This window comes from Rhinolophus sinicus, linkage group LG02 (assembly GCF_036562045.2).
Source record: "Rhinolophus sinicus isolate RSC01 linkage group LG02, ASM3656204v1, whole genome shotgun sequence".
In the NCBI taxonomy this organism is placed as follows: domain Eukaryota; kingdom Metazoa; phylum Chordata; class Mammalia; order Chiroptera; family Rhinolophidae; genus Rhinolophus; species Rhinolophus sinicus.
The window spans coordinates 98371354-98392414 of record NC_133752.1 but is presented as its reverse complement, the minus strand read 5'-3'; the positions used below and the strand labels follow the sequence as shown (position 1 = coordinate 98392414).

Here is a 21061-nt window from a genome sequence, read left to right as displayed (position 1 = left end):
AATTGTTAGTAAAGTTACATAGATTTTAGGTATACAATTCTGTAATACATCATCTATATATTACATTGTGTGTTCACCACCCAGAGTCAGTTCTCCTTCCATCACCATATATTTGATCCCTTTTATCCTCAGCTACCACCGCCCCCCTTAACCTCTGGTAACTACTAAACTATTGTCTGTGTCTACGTGTTTTTGTTTCTTTGTTTGTTTGTCTTGTTCCTTTGTTGTTTTCAGTTTTATATCCCACATATCAGTGAAATCATATGGTTTTCTACTTTTTCTGTCTTATTTCGCTTAGCATAATTATATCAACGTATAACACTATTATAGTATATAATGTGAATTAAAGTTAGGAATTTGCTTTTCTTTCTGATTGATGTTAATGATTTTGGCTCCTAATAGTTTAAAGTTAAATAACTTTATTAATTTAAAGACTAATTTAAGGATTTATTAATTTAAAGGTTAATAACTGGAGAAGAGGTAAACTTTAAATTATTAGGGTCCAAAATCACTAACATCAATCAGAAAGAAAAGCAAATTCCTAATTTGAATTCACATTATATACTATGGTAGTGTTGTACATTGATGTAGTTACCAGTTGCATCCAATTCTAATATATTCTAATATCCACTAATAAGCATATATAAAAAACTGAATAATATTTACTGATTTCCTACACCAAAATGAAAGAAACTAGAAAGTTATTGTTTGTACCCTAACAACAAAAGGTCCCATCCTGCAAGGTATGATTCCCTTAACAAGCAGTTGAGTTGATTTCATGACCCCATTCTCTCCCTGTAGACTCAGAGGTCAATTACTATACATAGAGTTCACAAGGCAGAATCCACCTGTAACCTGGCCTAAGTAACTTGCCATATGAAACTACAAATTTTGAACCACTGACAATGATGACTCCTTTCACATGAGTCTGACTCAGTGATCATCATTTTCACATTGTCCATAATTTCAACTGTTTAATCATGTGATTCAATATTTGATGTTACTTTCTTTATTATGAAAGGAAGTTATAAAAATGAAAGGAGCAAACAATATTCAGGACAGCTTTTTGTTGTTGTTGTTTTTTTGCTTCAATTCCAAAGATAAGGTTTAGCTATAAGTTACTATAGATTCTAACACTATTTTCAATTTTGTAATTAGTTCAAATATTATAAAAACTAGACTCAATTATGCTCTATTAACTCTAAAAGGCTAGCTCGAAAAGTAATTTCTATTTTTTGTCCTTTTTTAAATTTAAGTATATAACTATAGTTGGTATACAATCTTATATTGGTTATATTAGTTTCAGGTGTACAATATATGATTTGATATTTTTATACCTTACAATGTTATCACCCCACTAATTCTAGTAATCATCTGTCACCATGCAAACATATCACAATATCATTGATTATATTCTCCTTCCCCTTTTCACCAACCCCCCCACCACCTTCCTTCTAGTAACTGTCCCTTTGGTCTCTGTTTCTATCAGTCTGTTTTTGTTGTTTTGCTTATTTTGTTCTGTTCAAACAATTAAAAAAAAAAAAAATTGAAGAGGAAAGAACATTTCCAAACTCATTCTAAGAGGCCAGTGTAATCCTGATTACCAAAACCAGACAAAGACCCTATAAAGAAAAAGAATTACAGGCTAATATCCCTGATAAACATGGATGCCAAAATTCTCAACAAAATACTAGCAAACTGAATTCAACAGCACATTAAAAAGATCATACACCAAGATCAAGTGGGATTTATACCAGGGATGCAAGGGTGGTTCAACATCCACAAAATAATTAATGTGATTCATCACATCAACAAAACCAAAGACAAAAATCATATGATTTTAAAAAAAAAATCATATCATTAGCTCAATACATGCAAAAAAACCATTTGACAAAATTCAACATCTATTTATGATAAAAACTCTCAACAATGTGGGTATAAAAGAAAACTCATCTTGAGGAAGGTAATTTCAGTGGGACTGTGTTATGTTATTAAAGCATAGAAAATGGTATTATACTAGAAATTAAAATTTTTACATACCTGTGGGTAATTATTTTCACTTCCATCAAGGCTTTCTTGTCCTTCTGATGTCATTTCTAAGTCTAGTTCTGCTGACAAATCTATATATTAAAATGAATTGTTAGATAAAACTATAGATTAGAACAGTTGGATAAAACTATATAATCTTTGTAAAAACAGAAAATAACATTGTATCAATTGAGAATTTAAATTAAGTTTAATCTTTAGCTGATATTTATTTAAGAAATACTTTCAATTATTTAAAATTTCAACAAAGCATTTGGTAAAAAATAGATGTCAGAGTTCAAGGCATACAAACATCTCAAAAATTCGTTCACAAATACATTCACCCAACATCAATGAAAAAACAATCAGAAACAAAAGAAAATTTAAAAATACAGAACAAACATATCAAGTCCCACTAAACTCTATTCCCTACCTCATAATAGTACCTTTTTAATAACACCCCAAGATTCAACTGTAACATTATTCAGTTTCCAAAATTGTTACGTTTTATGCCTTGATCAGTGTACACCCTTCCTTCTAGCTGAAATATTTCCTCTACTATTCTAACAAATTTCTTTTCATCTTTTAAGACCTAGCACTGGGATTTAAAGACCATAGATAAGAGGTATCAGGAATGGTTTTCTTAGAGATATGCCCGAGCTGAGATTTAAACAGTGAGGTTATCCAGAATCAAAGGGATAGAAGGCAGGAAAGGGGAGAGCATGCCAGGCTGTATGAACACAGGGAGAGAAGCATATAATAGGATACATTTTGTCTAAAATACAGGGATGGTGAGGAGGGCATCACCAGCAGTTCAGCAATGGACTGTAGAAAGGGCGGATAGTAGAAAGAGTTAAAGATGAAGAGTTAGACAGAAGTCAGATTATAAAAGCCTTATGTGTAATTTTAAGATGCCTGGACATTAATCTGTTTTAAAGAGTGGTTCATGGTCATATTTGCATTTGAGGTAAATCACTCTAAATGCTGTGGTAGTGATGAATTTGAGGGGCATACTAATAATGAAAAGAGATGACTTAGAAGGCAGTAATTCAAAATAAAGATGACACAGGCCTGAACTGAGGAAACGTTTCCAGAAATATTTAAGATATACAACAATCAGTACAGAATAAATCTTTATTCAATGAATAAATGCAAGAACTAGACTCTGCTCATTATTGTATGAAAGTTATCAACTAAGAAGTGAAATGAATTACTTGAACTGTTTTAAGTTGCTTGAATTTATTTTGCAGCTTTTCTGTTTCACATGTTCCTGTGTTGAGGGAGCTTGTGTAGGTGTTTAAAATCTCCTGCTTCTTGGATCTAACAGACTCATGAAGAAATAAGACACTTGTATAGATAAATAAACAACCTTGGATTTATAGCTTGCAGTCACTACTCTAGGAGATAAATAAAATCTTTGGTAAACACAATGTTAATTCTAGAAGTAAGGATTAAGAAAAGAAGATAAAACTATAGGAGTGAAAAAATACTGTATTCAACTACAGACCTGATAAAGGGCACAAAATTAATGGTACGTAAAGTAGAATACGTATCAGATGGAGTTAGTCAATAGAATGAGTATCCTAGTAGAATTAAAATTGGTTTTCCATATATTGTTTTTAAATAATACAGCACTTCTTAAAACCAATTGTGAACTATGTATTCATTAAAAAAATTTTGGAAAGTGACAGACTATGTGGACCCCGCTGAGAAGGAAGTACCAGGTAGCGAATTCTCAACGACTCCCATTACTGCTGGAAAAGTCAACTCTAAAATATATAAAGCCATAGAAAATACAAGAAATATTTTAATATTTGGTTTCAGTAAGTGCTTTTTCAGTTACACTAAATAGAATTATAACTAATATTTGTGAATTCAGAGCTATAAAACTAAAGCTAAGAAACCACGTTTTGTTTCAGGAGGCAATCTTTAGATCTCTACCTAGATTTCCCATCTAGTCCCAACATTACCCCCCACCCCCACCGTGGTCTTCTGCCTTCCCTCCTCCCCATCCCCCCCACCCCGCACTCCAGTTCAAGCCATTGTTTCTCAGTCTAGTTGTAGGACACAGCTCCCTGGCCCATGCTGGTATTTTGAGCCTTGCGCTCCCCCCAGCTGAGGCAGGTAGTCGCCAGTCGTCGGTTGGCTGTTCACAGCAGCTCACGGCAGCTCACAGCAGCCCACGGACACTCACACTGGCTGCTGGCCACTCAGGCTGGCCACAGGCCGCTCTTGGCAGCACAGCAGCCCACGGCATAGTCCCAACATTCTACATATAATAAAGAATAATGCTGCTACCCACTTCCAAGGGTACGATCAATACAAGTCTAAGGGAAATCACCGTTTCTCATTTTCTTTCGTGTGTGCGCGCTACTTTGGTTAGAGGAAGCATGTAAATGTCTTGCTAGGGGGTATTCTGTTTGGTTGTGGGTTGCATAAACGGAGTCAACATAAAGTAGATTTTGCCACAAAATGATTTGAAAAGTCAGAACTATGGTGAAACCACAGAGGTGGTGAAGGGTTGAACTCTTTGTTTTTTTATTACCTTCTTTGTTCTCTATTTTCTGGTAGCTGTGATTCACACAGGTCTTGAAGCCTATAATTTCCTAATAGAAATACAACTCCAATATTAGTATTTTCTTTATCTATTAAGGTCATCTGTCCAAAGTCAGTGGATGCTGACTGATCTTTGGTTATTGTTTGTGATACAAATGGACATTTATCATCAAGTTTCAAATTCCTGGATGTTTGATGAGTACAATGATTGAAGGATAAACCAGCAGCATCCCAACCGGAAGAATCCAAAACTAAAATTTTATTAGAATGTAAATAATAATATAAATTTGACTAACTTGTAAAAATTCTTCCTTCAAAGAAGCAGTCCCAAGTCTTCTTCTCCCCCAAAACACACTACTCCTTCATAGTCCATTCTATTTTAGGTGTCCTATACCTGCCATGTACATAGATAATTTAACTACTGTCTCACAACTCTGTACTTTTTTATTTTTATTACTTTTTATTTTAATTCACTCAGCAATTTCTATTACATAATCTATTTTACATAAAAGCTATGCTTATTAATAGTTAAGATTCTTCAGGGTATGAATGCTTTTGTCATTATCAGAATTTATGTCTATCCACTTAAGTTTAAATACGAGGTTTGACAATTAAGTTCGCTAACTTGTTGCAATGATGTTGCTAAACTTTTTTGATATCAGAGGGATTACTCATTATGAATTTGTACCAACTGGACAAACAGTTAACAAAGTTCACTATTTGGAAGTGCTGAAAAGGCTGCATGATAAAATTAGATGACCTGAACTTTTCGCCAACAATTCATGGTTCTTGCACCAGGTCATGACAATGCACCAGCTCACACGGCACTGTCTGTGAGGGAGTTTTCAGCCAGTAAACAAATAACTGTATTGGAATACCCTCCCTACTCACCTGATCTGGCCCCCAGTGACTTCTCTCTTGACCGAAAGATAAAGGAAATATTGAAAAGAAGGCATTTTGATGACATTCAGAACTTAAGGGTAATATGACGACAGCTCTGATGGCCATTCCAGAAAGAGTTCCAAAATTGCTTTGAAGAGTGGACTAGGCACTGACATCAGTGCATAGCTTCCCAAAGGAAGTACTTCAAAGGTGACTGTAGTGATACTCAGCAATGTGGTATGTAGCACTTTTTCTAGGATGAGTTCGCAAACTTGTCGGACCTCATATGCACGGTAAAACGTGGGTTTTAAAAAACATTTAATGAATGGTACTTCTTCTAATAAGAAAATACTTACTTACAATGAGATGGTCTTTCTAAATGTACCAGTATCTTCAGAATTCATATGAGAAATGACATTCTTGGGTGACCTTATTGTTCTCATATAAAAATAGGATCAATGTATGTCTATGCTAGATCCGAAGAGTACAGGAAATGAATATATAACACAAATATTTTCCTTTTTTTTAAACAAAATTGTCAGATTTAAACATTAAAAAAAAAAAAAAAAACTTTTTAAGAGAAGTGAAAGAAAAAAGCAACAAATGTAGAAGTGAAGCTTTAAAGCCTATTTCATCACGAAGATCCCTTTATCATTTTGCATCCAGGAACCCTGTATATCCCTGGCATATTAAAATCCATCAGTTCAGCTGTCCATAACTATTTTCACAGTAATACTGAATGTCATTTGCCATTTTCACTCTCATTCTCTTATATGTATACAGTGGAGTTTTCCACAGACATGATATGTGGTAACATCACAGCCCTGCAGCAGGACCCAGCTGGGCCCCCTGTAGTCGGAGCCCTGCCCCCATCCAGCTGGCTTCCCTTTTTATTTAAACAGTAAATCTGAGCAGTGTGAGCTCAGAATGCCTTCGGGATACCCTTGCCCCTCTTCCAGCTATCACCCTGGAGATGCTCTCTAATCACAAACTATTGCTCAGCATTCTTCCCAGGTTACTCCCCCCACCATCCCAGATCACTGGCACCAGAAGAGATACGATGACAGAGGTGGGCATCATGAAAGAACAACAGACTTTCGGAACCATCATGCAATCTCTGGGAGAGTGCCCTGATTTTCCCTTAAATACCCTAAGCAGGTCTGAGAATGTTAAGGCAGTTTTTGGAGGTGTTAACCCGCTACCTTCTCAGACCACCAGTGCTCTCATAAGAAACACTTATTCTGTGACCCAACTCCTGTGTTGGTCTACAGTACTGGCTGAACGGCACAGTCAGCGTGAGCCCCGGACTCACTGGGCTTCCAGTTACAGTTTCTGGCAACCACGAAGGGATTGCCTCAGGATTTCTCCAGTAAGTCTTTCAGCTTGCAGAGGGTCTTGGGGGCTGCCTAGGACTGGGCGGATTCCTTGGCACAGACCAACCTCTGGAAGTAGCTGCCGAGCGTTTTGCTGGGGAGGGGGTGTCTTGCACCAGGGTCCACCTGTCATGGACGTTTTTCTGCTCAGTTGGGATAGAATAAGCGGTTGTTCTGTTTTCCTGCTTCCAGTTACTGGTTGAGAGAGTGAAGTGGCCCCCGGCATGCGCAGTCCAAGGATTTTGCACTCACTGCCTAGGGCTCCTCTCTGAGGGCCATCTGGGGGTCGTACTGACCCACTGGCGCCAAATAGGTGACACTGATATGGGCCAAACGAAAGGGCTTCTCACTATAGAAACTTTAAGTTTTCTTTTCCCTAGTGTTCTGGCTTCGTAGCCCCTGGTTATAATCATTTTTCAAATCAGTTTCTTAATCATAAATAACAGATTGTTTTTAACCTGAATCATAGAAATCTCCTACCCTCTGCTTTAAATAATTACCCTAAAGCTTGTGATTAATGTCTGTTGACTATGGTCATTGTATCACAGCATTTTTTCCAGGCCCAGCTCCCAGGTAAACAATAAACGAATGACCAGTTAAACCAGAAGAAAGGCCAGGCTCTATGAAGGTGAACAAATTTTTCATCATGCAGTCACCCTGTGTCAATGGCTTTGAGTTCTGCTTCTTGGGCCAACACTTTTAACTCTATTAACTAAAATCTATCTTTCCTCATCTAGGGCCCATTAGGATACAAGTGATGCCCCACCAAGACTTCCAGTACATCCCTACCAAAGAGGTCAACATGGTCCTCCAGGCGGATCTTGAGACCCCTTCCCTCATCTAAGATCAGATAAGGTGAGAGTCCCGTGAATCCCCAATAGGCAGGGACAATGGCCACATTCAGCAGGAAGCAGACACAGAAGAAGAGATCTCCTGTCCCTCAACTTCCCATAGAGACTTATGGGGATCACGTCTCTCAAGGGGGACATGAGGAAGGCAGTTAGAGACAGGAATTGGTTTCTGAGATGCCTGGATACGTCAGGTAACATTCCTACATGTCCAACATAGTCTATGGGAAATGACCACCCAAAAAACCTCCCCTCTCCGCCCAAACTTGCCCTTGTTTACCATAACCATTAGCCATTATCAATCACAGGTATCAATCAAGCAGCCCCACAAATAGAGAGGAGTAGCCCATTCTGGAAGAGAAGAAAATAAAAACTCCAAGTCCTTGCCAGTCAGGGCCTTTTGAGCCTTGCTTTGCTCGGGGGCCCGCTCCAAACCCTTCTAATAATGAGCCCTTGAGCCCTTTGAGCCTTTTGAGCCACTTCTTTGTGCTCAGCCCGCTCCTACCTCTTTGGAGTATACTTTCACTTCTAATACATGCTCTTTCACCACTATATTTCTGTGTCTTGTTCAATTCTTTGCTCAAGATGCCAAGAACCTGGACACCGCACCGAGAAGGGCCTGCTCTCCGGTAACAACACTGCAATATCCAACAGGGCATAATACCCCACTAGTAAGAGGCTTTGGTTGCAAGCTTGCTCTGGTTCTGGAAGCGTGCTTGTGGTTAGCAACACGGTTCCCCAGGAAGCGAGGCCCATCTGCCGTACTGTAAAAGCCACCACTCCTGCTCTTAATCTTTGGGCATCTGGTGGTCTTAAGGCCACATCTGGTTTCTGCTTTTTAGCCCACTGGCCGACTAGCTGATGATCAACAGACCCTGTATATGGAGTAAGACGACGTCGCGTCCAAATCTGTCACCTATCTAGGTCTGGTTTTTGTAACTTCAGATTCAAATTTGTTTTTTTGTTTTTTGTGTGGTATCTGTCTGGGTTTTGTCTGTCTGATCCAGGGAATATTTAGGTCTGTGTGTCAAGTGTGACTGCCTTTGTTCCAGCTCAATACTGGGATCTAAGGTTTCAATCCAGGCAGGAGCCCATGGGCAGAATATTAGGGCCATTGGCAAGATTACAGCTATAAGCCTCTGACCAAAAAGAAATCAGTATTCTATTGCAATTCTGCTTGGCTAATGTATATACTAGATTCTGGGGAATGCTGGTTGCTCAGTAGTTCATTGAATTATTATACTATTTTGCAACTGGAATTGTTCTGTTACAGGTCTGGGAAATAGTTTGAAATTGTGTATGTAAAAGCCTTTATGATAGACTCTGAAAGGAAGGGAACCAAACTGATAGTTCAGAGAAAAGGGGACTCCACCCATCTCCTAATCCACTTATAACCAGGAATGCCTGGGGCTGAGGTAAATGAAGGAAAAAAAGAAGAGATGCTTTTAAAACCAAGTGGCTAATTCTAAAGCCAGACCCCCCAACCCCTTTGTTCCAGGTCTTTGAAATTGAAGGGGCAATTGTAAGATCTTAGGTCCTCTCTGCAATTGTTAATACCAAGTTTCCCCAAAAATAAGACCTAGCCGGACAATCAGCTCTAATGAATCTTTTGGAGCAAAATCTAATATAAGATCTGGTATTATGTTATATTATATTACATTATATATTATAGTATATTACATTACATTACATTACATTACATTACATTATATTATATTATATATTATACCGGGTCTTATAGTAAAATAAGACTGGGTCTTATATTAATTTTTGCTCCAAAAGACACAGAGCTATTGTCCAGCTAGGTCTTATTTTCGGGGAAACACGGTAGTTCTGGTATATGTATATGATCTCTGGTATCTGTGTTGGCCTATGTTTTATATATAATATAATGTTTTGTCTCCAGATGATATTACCAGATTATAATGTTTGATTGGCTTAAAGAAAAAAGATTAAGTGCCTATATAAATTTTAAATAATAAAAAACTAACCCAAGTACTTTTCAGGATCACATGATCTAAGAAAATATTTGATACTAAGGCTGGTTTAACTTTTGGTTGAATAGATGTGTCTTTTCAGGTTATTAACATTAAATATGGTATCTTTTTACCTGGGTTTACAAAAATAAATCCATGTTATCTCTTACAAAATTTGTCAAGAAAATAACTTGGTTAATAATTAACTTTGAAATCTCATAGAGTTAAAAACTAATAAAATGTTAACTGAAAGAAGGTTTTAGATGAAACTTTTCAGTAATAATTATATAGTGGGGATATCTGGATGTGGTTTCTCAGCATCTGTTGACTAAGACGTTACTAAGCTGTTTACTTCAGGTTTACTTAGTTGTGCTAAATGATAAAAATTACTGAATATCTAGGTATTTCAAAATAACAAAATGCTGAAATATTGATTTTTGGATAAGTCTGAGTTCATCCATTTCTGGCTTCTTGTCACAAGAATGTTAAAAGATAGATTAAGGTCTGTTAATAAATATATCTTATAATTTATTACAAAATCTTATACTTTCAAAGGTTACAAAATATGTTCCTGGATTTACCAATGTAAATGCTAACTGCTTGCTTTTAGTTGTCAGTAAAAATTAAGGTTCTGAAGGTTATGGATTCTAATTAATATGAAAGAAAATGATGTGTGTTTTCAAGGAAGGTATAAGGTATGGAAATATATTTTTGAAGGAATTGAAAGAAAGTAGTTTGCCCTAAGGATAGTTATTTCTGAATGTGCGAGAGGAGACAAACTAAGAGGGACTGGGAAAGTTGTAGAAGGTTTGTGAAGAAAAAGCTTAAAATAATTTTATATATGGTTCAGCAAAATGCAATTAATTAGGTACATTTAAAGATCAAAAGTAAGCTAGTACAAAATTAGTTAGGTTTTCTCTCTCTGCTAAATAAGACAAAATTTGTTAGACTATTGGTCTGCTACTGACATGAAAAATGTTCTGCCTGAAAAGCAAAGATTATGTGTCATCAAAATAATTTATATTGGGGCGGCCAGTTAGCTCACTTGGTTAGAGAGCAGTGTTCTTAACAACAAGGTTGTCAGTTAGATCCCCACATGGGCCACTCTGAGCTGCGCCCTCCACAACTAGATTGAAACAACTACTTGACTTACAGCTGATGAGTCCTGGAAAAACACACTTAAAATAAATAAAAGTTTAAAAAATAATAATAATAATTTATATTGTCTTAATCAGGTCCTTGGTTACTTAAAAAAATAAAAAAATAAATCTAAGAACTAAATTTGCTAATAGTTATGTAAACTTTTGTATTTTAGGACTGCTAGAGTTCATGTGCCCTCCTCAGTGTCAGAATGTAGGCCAGTGTAAGGAAGCTTGGCCTGATGTTTTCCCCTAATCTAATAGGCTATTATAAGGGTTCTGGCCTACTATTACATCCCTGATAAAGAGGCTTTGATCCTAAAAGAAGGCCAGGGAATTTGTTCAAGTGTTTAACAACTGAGACAGGGAAAACGAGGAGTAAAGGAACAGTGAGACCGGAGGACAAGGCCAGAGACAGGCCAGATTTTTGGTTGCAGTTAATAGACAAGCCAAGTCCAGGGCCACCTCAGGGTCATCCTGATGGAGAAACTGACCTAAGATGGTTCCCTGCCACATGGAACTGACCTAAGATGGTGGCCTGAACAAAGAGAGAAGTCCCCAGCCTAAGCCCCAGCCCACTTCCGCATAACCCCCTCCAAGCCACACCCCGAGCCAATCAGCAGACGACACCTACCCCGTTCCCGACTCAAGGAAGTCCCCAACCCATAAAAACCTGCTCACAACCTTGCTAGGGGCTCAGTCTTTTGGGAAGGATCCCGCTGAGCCTGCCAGTGTAATAAAGCTGACTCTCCTAACTCTCTGAGTGCCGCTTGGGTTCTTTCCGGTTCTGGTATCCGAAACAATCCCGGCAGCCCCAGAAGAGGTACACCAGGTAAACGAGCCTGCTTTGGATGTGGAAGACCACTGGAATAAGGATGCGTCTTTTGGAGCAAAAATTAATATAAGACCTAGCATTATATTATTATATTATATTATACCCAGTCTTATTTTAAGACTGGGTGTTATATTAATTTTTGCTCCAAAAGACGCATTAGAGCTGATGGTCCAGCTAGGTCTTATTTTCAGGGAAACACAGAAGTAACAAGAGTGGTCCCCACTCGTATCCCTGGATTTAGAAATTGTCTTAAATAATACAGTTGTTTTGTTTCCTCTCTAATCTAACCTTACTGTTTTTATAGTAATAAAACGAACATATGATGGGTGGCAATGTAAAGGTGAAATTTGGTAAATCAATAATGTAATTAGACTTAGCTAGTTTGCAGTTTGACTTACCACATAGCTCACTATCTAGCCACTTGTCAGTTTGATCCACCCTGATATTCAGCTGTTTTTCTATTTGTTTCTCCCCTCACTGATTGACTTAAGAACTGTTTTCTTCCCTTTTTCAAGGCTACACTTACCTCGTTAAATCCATTCAATGAACAGAATCCTAACCTGAAAAGGGCAATTTCTTAATCCTCAGGCACCCAATTGTAGATTGGAATCCAATCTACAATCCCCTTGCAGTTTTTACTGATGACACATAAAGCCCCAGGCCTTAGGAGTATGGAGATAATATTATCTTAAAACAGACCAGACCCCAGAAAGTGATTTCAGCCCTAGGACCTGCCTAACCAACTCCCCCTTTCCCTTGTTCTTCTTGTGTACCTACAAAACCTTCTCCCCATTCAAGAAACGAGGAGATGGGCTTTGGACAGGAGTCTGCTATCCTCCCAGAATGCCAGCATTCTAAATAAACTTTCTTTTCTTTCCACCAACCATAGCTCTCGATTTTTAACTTTTTCAAGCGGCAGGCAGCTGGACCTCAACACAGTATCAGTTCTAATGGTCGCTGGGTCATAGCTCTAATGGCTAATGTGGGTGCTTGTTTTTGGTATTTTTCAGTTTTAATTCCTAATATTGTAAATATCAATAGATGCTACCTACTTAAACAAAATTCTTTGGAATTCTCAATGTCTTTTAATAGTATAAAAGGATCCTAAAGCCAAAAAGTTTCAGAATTACTGTTTCAAAGACTGTCTACCAAATATTATGATTAATTACTTCTACCATTTTTAATAATCAAAGACATCACACACACACACACACACACACACACACACAGAGTCTGCTAATCAGAACATCTGGTTGGCTTAAGATCATTGGTGTAATGACACTAATATGAAGTAAAATTAAAACACAAAAATTAACAGTTGACACATTAGCAACTGAGGCTTTACTCTAGATAAAGGTCAAAATCAAAGAAGCATTTTAAAACACTGGAAAAAATCTGTGTGTGTGAAAATTAACCTCTGGGATCCCAAACTGGGAAGTTTAGGGTATTGAAACAAAAATAGAAACATCTTAGTTCAAGCGCATGTTTTTAAAATCTCTTTTTCTTATTGTTGTAAATATCTTTTTTCTCAAACATGGATACCAACAATGACATCTGCATTATTTATGTCAAATCCTTCAATTAAATTTGCAAAAAACACCAAACAAACAGGAATTAGGAATGAGAAGATTCTGCGCATGTCAAATATTTTCGTGCACTCCTTTGCAGAGAAAAATTGGTATTACAAAACATACCTGATGTGGGTGTTTGCACATCCTCCATTCCTGCAGCTTTGTTAGAGTCAGGATCTTTTGCTTCAACAGTAAGCTGAATGGATGTGGAAACAAGGTGAGTAATAAATAATGTACATTTCATACAATCTGTAGTTAACAAGTCAAAATAAAAATATAAAAGTTATTACCTTCAAGTGAGGATATTTTTCAGGAGAATCTAAAAAGCAAAGGGACATATACTCAATCATATGCAAATATGAAAGCTAACTATACGTTCATGCAGAGTTAGTATGGAGCTGAATCCTCATGCGTGGCTTTGGAAATGACTACATTAGGTGTTGGTGGTTTTTCGGGGAGAGAGGGAGCTGTTTGGACAGCAGCAAGATAGAAATACGAATTCACTCTAAATACTGAAGAAAAAACAGGAATATAGGTTTCACAAAACATGCAGATGAGATTTCAAAAGTATGTTTCCAATGACTATAACTAAAATAGAAAAGTGTGCATAACCAATGCGAACGTGCTGATTGATGGGGAAAAACGTGATCCTTCATCAGAGGGACAAACCATGATCCAGACAGGCTCAATGTGCAAGATGATGATAGAATACAACAGCGTATCTTTAATGCAATAATACATCAGAAACATTTATACCATTATGCTATAAGTATTTATCATGTTCTTCCATCTGTTCTGGAATTTAGGAAGTACACAGTTGTGATGACAGTTCAGTTGAATGCATAATTCATTTCTCAACAGAGGAAGTGTTATAAATCGATCAACTTGGACATACACTTGTAGAATAATAGTTAATAAAAATCTTCATTTTTTTTTCATACCAATGTGGGCTACTGGTGTGCCTATACTTCTTGTATCCTCTAGTTTAGCCATCTTACAGTTTCTTGATCCACTCATGCAAGAAGGGATATAAAACACATCTAAGAAATAATGTAGAATGAGCTTTCAATATTGAAATATGGTTATTAAAAGAAAATAATTAATTTAATTGCCACAGAAATATTAAATATTAAAGATCTTTTATATTTAAAATCAGTGTAATATTTACCAAAAATAACAATTTTGACACTTAGGGAATAAACGCTATATAATTTCTTTCGTTTCCAAAATTACTTTGGTTTGGTATGTCATGCTAGTCTTTAAAGGATTTTTATGAAACAGCTGTCTTATAAAAAACTTAGCTACCTTAATAAAACAGCCAATGCTTTTATATTCAAATTAATCTCATTTGAATAGCAAATACCAGTGTAGCAGATGTATTTTTTTGATGCCTGAGAATCCTGAGGAGGATAAGTGAGTGGCTGCAGCTTACCCCATTCTAGCACTCCCTCCTGCTTGGAGCAGCACTCCCTCCTTGGAACAGCAAGGATCTCATCTTCTGTTTCAGTGCAAATATACTAAAGCCATGAAAAGTGAGGTCTCTCACATTTCCTCATCGACTCCAAAATTACCTAGCTGAAGCCTTTCTTTCCTCCCTCCTTCTCTTTACTACCCCACTTCCTCTTCAAAAGTAATTTTTAGACCTGTGGTCTGGATACTTCCCCTTTTCCATTCTTTTTGTGGATTATCCCCACCATTTTTTTTTTCCTCTCTGTTTAATAGTAGTATCTTACAGCTATAAACTCTGTTTCTTCATCTCTTTCCTTCCCTTTGGTTATAAATATGGTCAGAAAGAAAAACAAAATAATGCTGTTCCTGGATCCTTTTATGTCTCCAACTATCCAATGTCTCCTCTTCCAGAATTCTCTGAAGAGAAGTCAGCCCCCCTCTCTGCACAGAGCATGGCCTGTGGACCAGCACCTTGGTGCCCCCTCAATCCTTGTGAGACATACAGATACAAGACCCACTGCTATCATTTCCCCCCAAACTGCAACTGCATTCGGAGTCATGGACTTTTGGTCAGGTTATTGCTTCCCTGATAATCCCATAACCAATCTTACTCTCTGCTTCATTCCAATGCTCTTATTTTGCTCTATATGATACTACCCTATGAAGTAACAGCGTTTTATATGGCATTAAAGAATATACATTTACAGCTGACCACATAGGCTTAAGTTCATCCCTGGTAGATAAAATAGAGCTCTACATGGTCAGGTACCTCAGTCTGTAATGCCGTCCCAACCGTGAGGAAAAGAGGATGAGCAGGGACATTTTACTGTACTTGACTGACAAGTTTTGGTACTACCTGTAGAAGCTCACTTTCTTCCCACATTTCAAAAACTCTGCTCTTCTTTTTTCTAAATTATTATTTTACCACCTTCCACTTCATTTTTCTTCACTTACTCCCTACAATTTCTGCCTTTCTTGTTCTTCATTCCCTCTTTTATTCTTTTCCTCTTCTTTATTTCCTGACTCTCCTTAGGTCTTAGAGAGTCTTGAAATGGAACAAATAATTGAGCTCCTGTACTGGCACTCCCAATTTGTTGTTGGTACCTGATAAGATAAACAACTTGTCTCCTTTTCACTTCCTTTTCCTCACTAGGCATTTAATAGGTGGTTTTCTTTAGCTATTAGACTGTATCAGTATTCATGCTTTATTTGTTTTTCCCCTTTCTTCTCACCCCCGCACTCCTGTTCAAGCCATTGTTTCTCAGTCTAGTTGTGTAGGACACAGCTCCCTGGCCCTGCTGGTATTATAAGCCTTGAGCTCCCCTCGGCTGAGGCAGTCAGTGGTCAGTCGTCGGTTGGCCGCTCACAGCAGCTCACAGCAACCTCCAGCTGCTCACAGCAGCCCAACTCCAGGGAGAGCTGTTGTTCACAATCTTAGCTGTAGAGGGCGCAGCTCATTGGCCCACGTGGGAATCAAACCAGTGACCTCGGCGTTAGGAGTATGGTGATCCAACCATCTGAGCCAACGGGTCGGCTCGTGTATTCATGCTTTAAATCGACATCCTGTTAATGACTTTTTAAATAAAATACAAAAAAGTAGAAGGTCTTACCTGCTACTTGTCCAGTAAGTATATTTTTTCCTCTTTGATCTGCAGCACCAGAGAAATGATCAACATACTTCTGTGGAAGGCTTGCAGAGAAACTCTGTTAAAATTTATATCAATAATGAGTTGTATAAAGATTTCTAGTCCCTTGTAAGAAAATATCTGAATTTCCCACTTTTAATGCAATTAGACTGAACAATCAGGCCAACACGTACTGAAAACTGAACCATGTAAGCAGGGAGCCACATAGACACTGTGAAGCTCAGGCCTGTCATGTGGCTCCTGCCTGACTGTCATGGAGTCTCAAAGCTGAGTGAGCACTTCAGAGACACCGTCCTGATGTCTGTGCACATCTCACCAGGAACTGACTCCAATCACCTTCATCTACTCTGCATCCCCATCAAGGTCACTGGACATACGGAAAACTACGCATTTAAGCAAATCCTCTAAGACGTGTACTTGATATGAATTTTAAATATTTCTACTGACAGAGTTGTTTTCTGTTCAAATAAGATAGTTGACATGATAAGAAGCCTTGATGTATGTAGTGTTGCATCTAAACAGAACAGTTTAGAACCTACTAAATTTAGGTAAACAAGGACTTGGAGAAAGCTAACTATTATTTGATAAAAGTTTTAATAGGAAAAATCATTGAATGAAATGGCAAGGTACTAAGAAAAGCATTTTTTAAATTATGTTTAAATAATAGTCAAAAATTTTACATAGCTATGCAACTCTTCAGAAAAATTATAGTAAGCTTTCAGTAGGGAAAAATAAAAACATTTATTTATTAACCATCTAAAATGAGCCAGGCACTTATTATGCACATTTTATTTCTCTTCTACACAAAACAACAGCTATAAGGATGGTTTGATGATGGCTACCGTACAGGCTGCTTCCTGGCCTTTCTAAGACATCAGAGTAAATGATGAGCAATGCGATCCACTGTTGTCTCTGTCCAGCAGGTTTTGCTCCTAGACCTTCACATGACTGGCTCCTTCTTGTGCTTCACTTGGCAGCTTTTGTCACACTCAGGTTTTCTGACCACCTAAATTCTACTCCTACTCCCATTCCAACTGTAACTCCCCCTTATTCTCCCCCCCTTATTCTCTAACCTAACATTTATAGGAAGCATGTGCTGTTTTCCTGCTCCTACGACTATAGCTTAACCCCTCAACTTCTACACTCAGTGCCAAACTGCCTGGCATACGGTTGGTATCCAATAACAGAAATTTGCTTTAGGTCAAAATATTTAAGATTTCATCAAGAAGGCCTCACGTCCCAAACCACTACAGACCTCTGGGACATGGCCAGTCACAGTCTCCTGAACCTTAATACCCCCAAATTAGAAATCCACATGTCCCTTCTAATTTTCCCATTCTGTTCTTGTCACCACTGCCATTCATTGTCCTTCAGGTTACAGAAAGTGTCCCAATATTAATAAGTCACTACAAGCCACTGTGATCACTGTGTCTTATATTTCCACACCACCCTTTACAGTTTACAAAGTGTTTCCACATTTGCTATCACATCCGTTCATTACACATCCCTGAAAGGTAGGTATGACTACCATCATTATGAATCAGATCACTGACATGGGCAGGTTAAAAAGTTTTCCCAAGATCCCATAGCTAGTAAGTAACCAATCCAGGATGCTAGCTTGTTCTTAGACTTCAAATACATTGCTTGTACCACCAGGCTGCAGATGCCTATATCAAAATAACACCCTTCCTATCTCTTTCCACAGCTAAGGTGTCAGATTAGCTCATCACTACTTTGTACTTATATTATTACAAGTACGGTTGCTATAAGTTACTTAATGCATGTTATTTTAACTATCAAAAACAGTTGTTACTTATCAAAACACCACTAAGCCAAATTGTTGTTAATGTAATCCTACATATTTATTACTATCCACCATGCTCTTCCTTCTCTGGAAAAGTTCCTTTCAGATCTGCTTGACAATCCAAATATAATAAAACTTTGCAATCTCAGGCATTATCTTTCAAGTTCCAAGTGATAAAAAAAACTACAATGCAAATTGCTTCTCTCTGAATCTCATTAGTAGTTTTACACATTCATATATGCTATAGAATAATACATTTGGCTATAGGCTGACCTGGAATAATTCTTTAGTTTTTAAGTGAACTTAACTTCAGAAACCAAACTGATTCCTTATGGTTTTGAAGCCTTAGTTTTTTTATACTATACTACACTGATTTCATTAAGTGAATCTTGCAAATTAGCAGAATTTACTATGCAGTATTATTATATTTAGCACAGTTATTTTATTAACTATAGCTTAAAAAACATAAGAAAATAATTTTTATGGAAAAATGCAGAGGTGAGAAAGCATACTGTTTATATTTTAAGCATACTGTTTATATTTTAAGAATAGTCAATGCTGATATCTAAAATAATAACAATAATAATAAAAGACAGTACCTCAGAATCCCAAGGTGATTCTACATCTTCTTCTTCTAAACCTAATGCTGACATTTTATCTATAAAATGTAGTCACAGATACATTAATGTAAATATTTTTATATGGATTTTAAATACATATACAAGTCTATTTCCATTCATGAGAATTGCAATAAAATAAAAGCAATAGCAGAAAAGAAATTCAGAGGATTGAAGTATTTGCAAGAAGAATAAGTTGGTAATAGTTGGGATACTTTTCAAGAAAGAAAATAAATACTTAAAAGAAAAAGGTATCATATTTGAATCGACACATGTTAGATTTGTTTATAAGCATTTAAGCACAGAAAAAAATCACAGATAGTCACTAACTTACCACTTCTATTACTTTTGTGTGCCGCATCAACATAAGTCAAATTGTCATTATTGGTTTGCTCTTGTGGAGCACTTTCAATAATATCCACACCATTTTCTTTTTTTCCAATTGCTGGCTGTGTTGCTTCTTCCTATAAAAACAAAACAAAACAAAAACCCAACTTCAGAAAACATCATATTTATTTACTTGCTCACTTGCTCACTTAGTCCCTCAGTCAGCAAGACAACAAACATTTACTGTGTCCATCAAATCATAGGCACTGCCCCAGGAGAAGCTGGAAATACAAATAAAAGATTTTGTCCTATATTTCAGTAGGGGTACAGATACATGAAAACAACAAGAACTGAAAAGTATCACTCACTAGTACTACACCTGAAGTGAATAAAGTACAGTAAGGGCACAGAAGAGTCAACAGTCAGTACCTGGGAAAGTCAGGAGATGCTGCAGAGATAAGGCTGCATCATGAAAGATATCCTAAGTGCAGAGGGAAGGCGAGAAGGGAATTCTAGAAAGGGCAGCAGGAGCAAAAACCTGAGGCATGAAACAACATATTGTAAGTGAGGGCACCAAACCTGGAACACTGAGAATGGGATGGAGAGATAAAACTACAGGACCAGAACCAAGCCAAAGAAGGCAAGTGTTACGCTGGCGTGTGAATTTTACCCTCACGTGATGGGGAGCCACTCAATAAGCAGAGGTGTTGCATCATCACAAATATATTTTAGAACAGTCGCACTGGCAGCAATGTAAACATGAACATAAGGGGAGCAAATTACAAAAGAGTATTTCAAAATTAAAGGTGAGAAACTGAATTACGGTAATGAGACATAAAGAAATGATAAGCACGTAGAAAATATGAAACTTGATGATTGACTGGAAGTGGTGATTTCAGGAGGGTTGGAGTCCATGATTTTTCATGATTCAGTGTTTCAATGGTGCTTTTACCAGGATGGGGAAAATAGATGACAGAGTAGATTACAGAGAGTCAGGAAAAAGGAAAGGGTCCAGGGCAATGTCTTTAGTTTGGGACATACCAAATTTGAGGCACTACGGGAACTTAGAAGGAAAATCTGGATAAATACATGTGGAGTAGAAACAGATGACTTTACTCAGGAAAAGCATAAGATGTTAAGAAGATAAGTGTCTGTAAAATGCACTAACCTGATATAATTAAATAATGCAAACCTACACAGAATTTCTGAAATTTTGAAAATAAAAACGAGAGCAGATAAAAAAAACAGTGGGATTCAATTTTTCAGTTATACGAGTATATTGCAAAATCTGTTTCAACAATATAAAATACCCTTTGATGGATATATGCAAAGATTATTTCTAGAATATTGTAGTAATAAGCACTTTAATGAAAAAATTTAATTGTCAAACACCAATTCACAATGTTACAAGAAGACTCCTTTTTAACAATTAATGTTTAAAGACAAGTTTTAAACTGTGAAAGACAAATGCTTATGTAATTATAGAATTACAAGGCATTTTTAAGTACTACTATCATGTATGAAAGAAATATAAAGCTCTATTTTAAAATTCACATGGTTTCCTTATTCTCCTGTGAACAGCACACTGATAGCTCTAATATCCTATCTATTCTACATTCCCTAATAGTAAAAGATTACAGAAAAAAACTACTATAAAAAACCTGATAAAACTGTGATTATCCAAGTTGAAGATTTAAAAGTCTTTAAATACATCTGTGATCATCAAGTAGGACTGAATGAAGAAAGGTACTAAAAAATCAAGTCACCGGGATCTCCGAGTTTCAGATACGAAAGAATTTTCATGTTAGGTTTAACTATGAATGCCGAAGTTAATAAAGTTTCTTAAGTATAATAAGAAATGTACCCATTGCTGGAGATATTCTAAAAAGCAAAAAAATCATCTTTTAGAAATAACTTTGTACACTCTGTTGATAATCTTTCTTTCACTAAGCATTTTATATTAGAAAAAATCATAAATTGTGATTTCATTCATTTGATGTGTGCATATGTGTC

General features: G+C 36.9%; 1 protein-coding gene across 6 annotated transcripts in view; it reads right to left on the bottom strand.

Annotated features, from left to right (window-relative positions):
* The window catches only part of ANKRD26 (ankyrin repeat domain containing 26), an 89980-nt gene that overhangs the window by 36663 nt on the left and 32256 nt on the right, over positions 1-21061 (bottom strand). For 4 of the 6 annotated variants that reach the window (XR_012493778.1, XM_074324968.1, XM_074324969.1 and 1 more), the window contains 7 exons: positions 19056-19185; positions 18704-18762; positions 16265-16358; positions 14147-14245; positions 13496-13524; positions 13329-13401; positions 2041-2120 (listed from right to left, as the gene is read on the bottom strand). Coding sequence is in view for 5 of the 6 variants with exons in the window: in XM_074324968.1 (XP_074181069.1) it covers positions 2041-2120; positions 13329-13401; positions 13496-13524; positions 14147-14245; positions 16265-16358; positions 18704-18762; positions 19056-19185 (564 nt within the window). In the remaining variant the exon portion in view is untranslated. The remainder of the gene's footprint in view (positions 1-2040; positions 2121-13328; positions 13402-13495; positions 13525-14146; positions 14246-16264; positions 16359-18703; positions 18763-19055; positions 19186-21061) is intronic. The other 2 variants (XM_074324971.1, XM_074324970.1) reach the window with 1 other exon arrangement.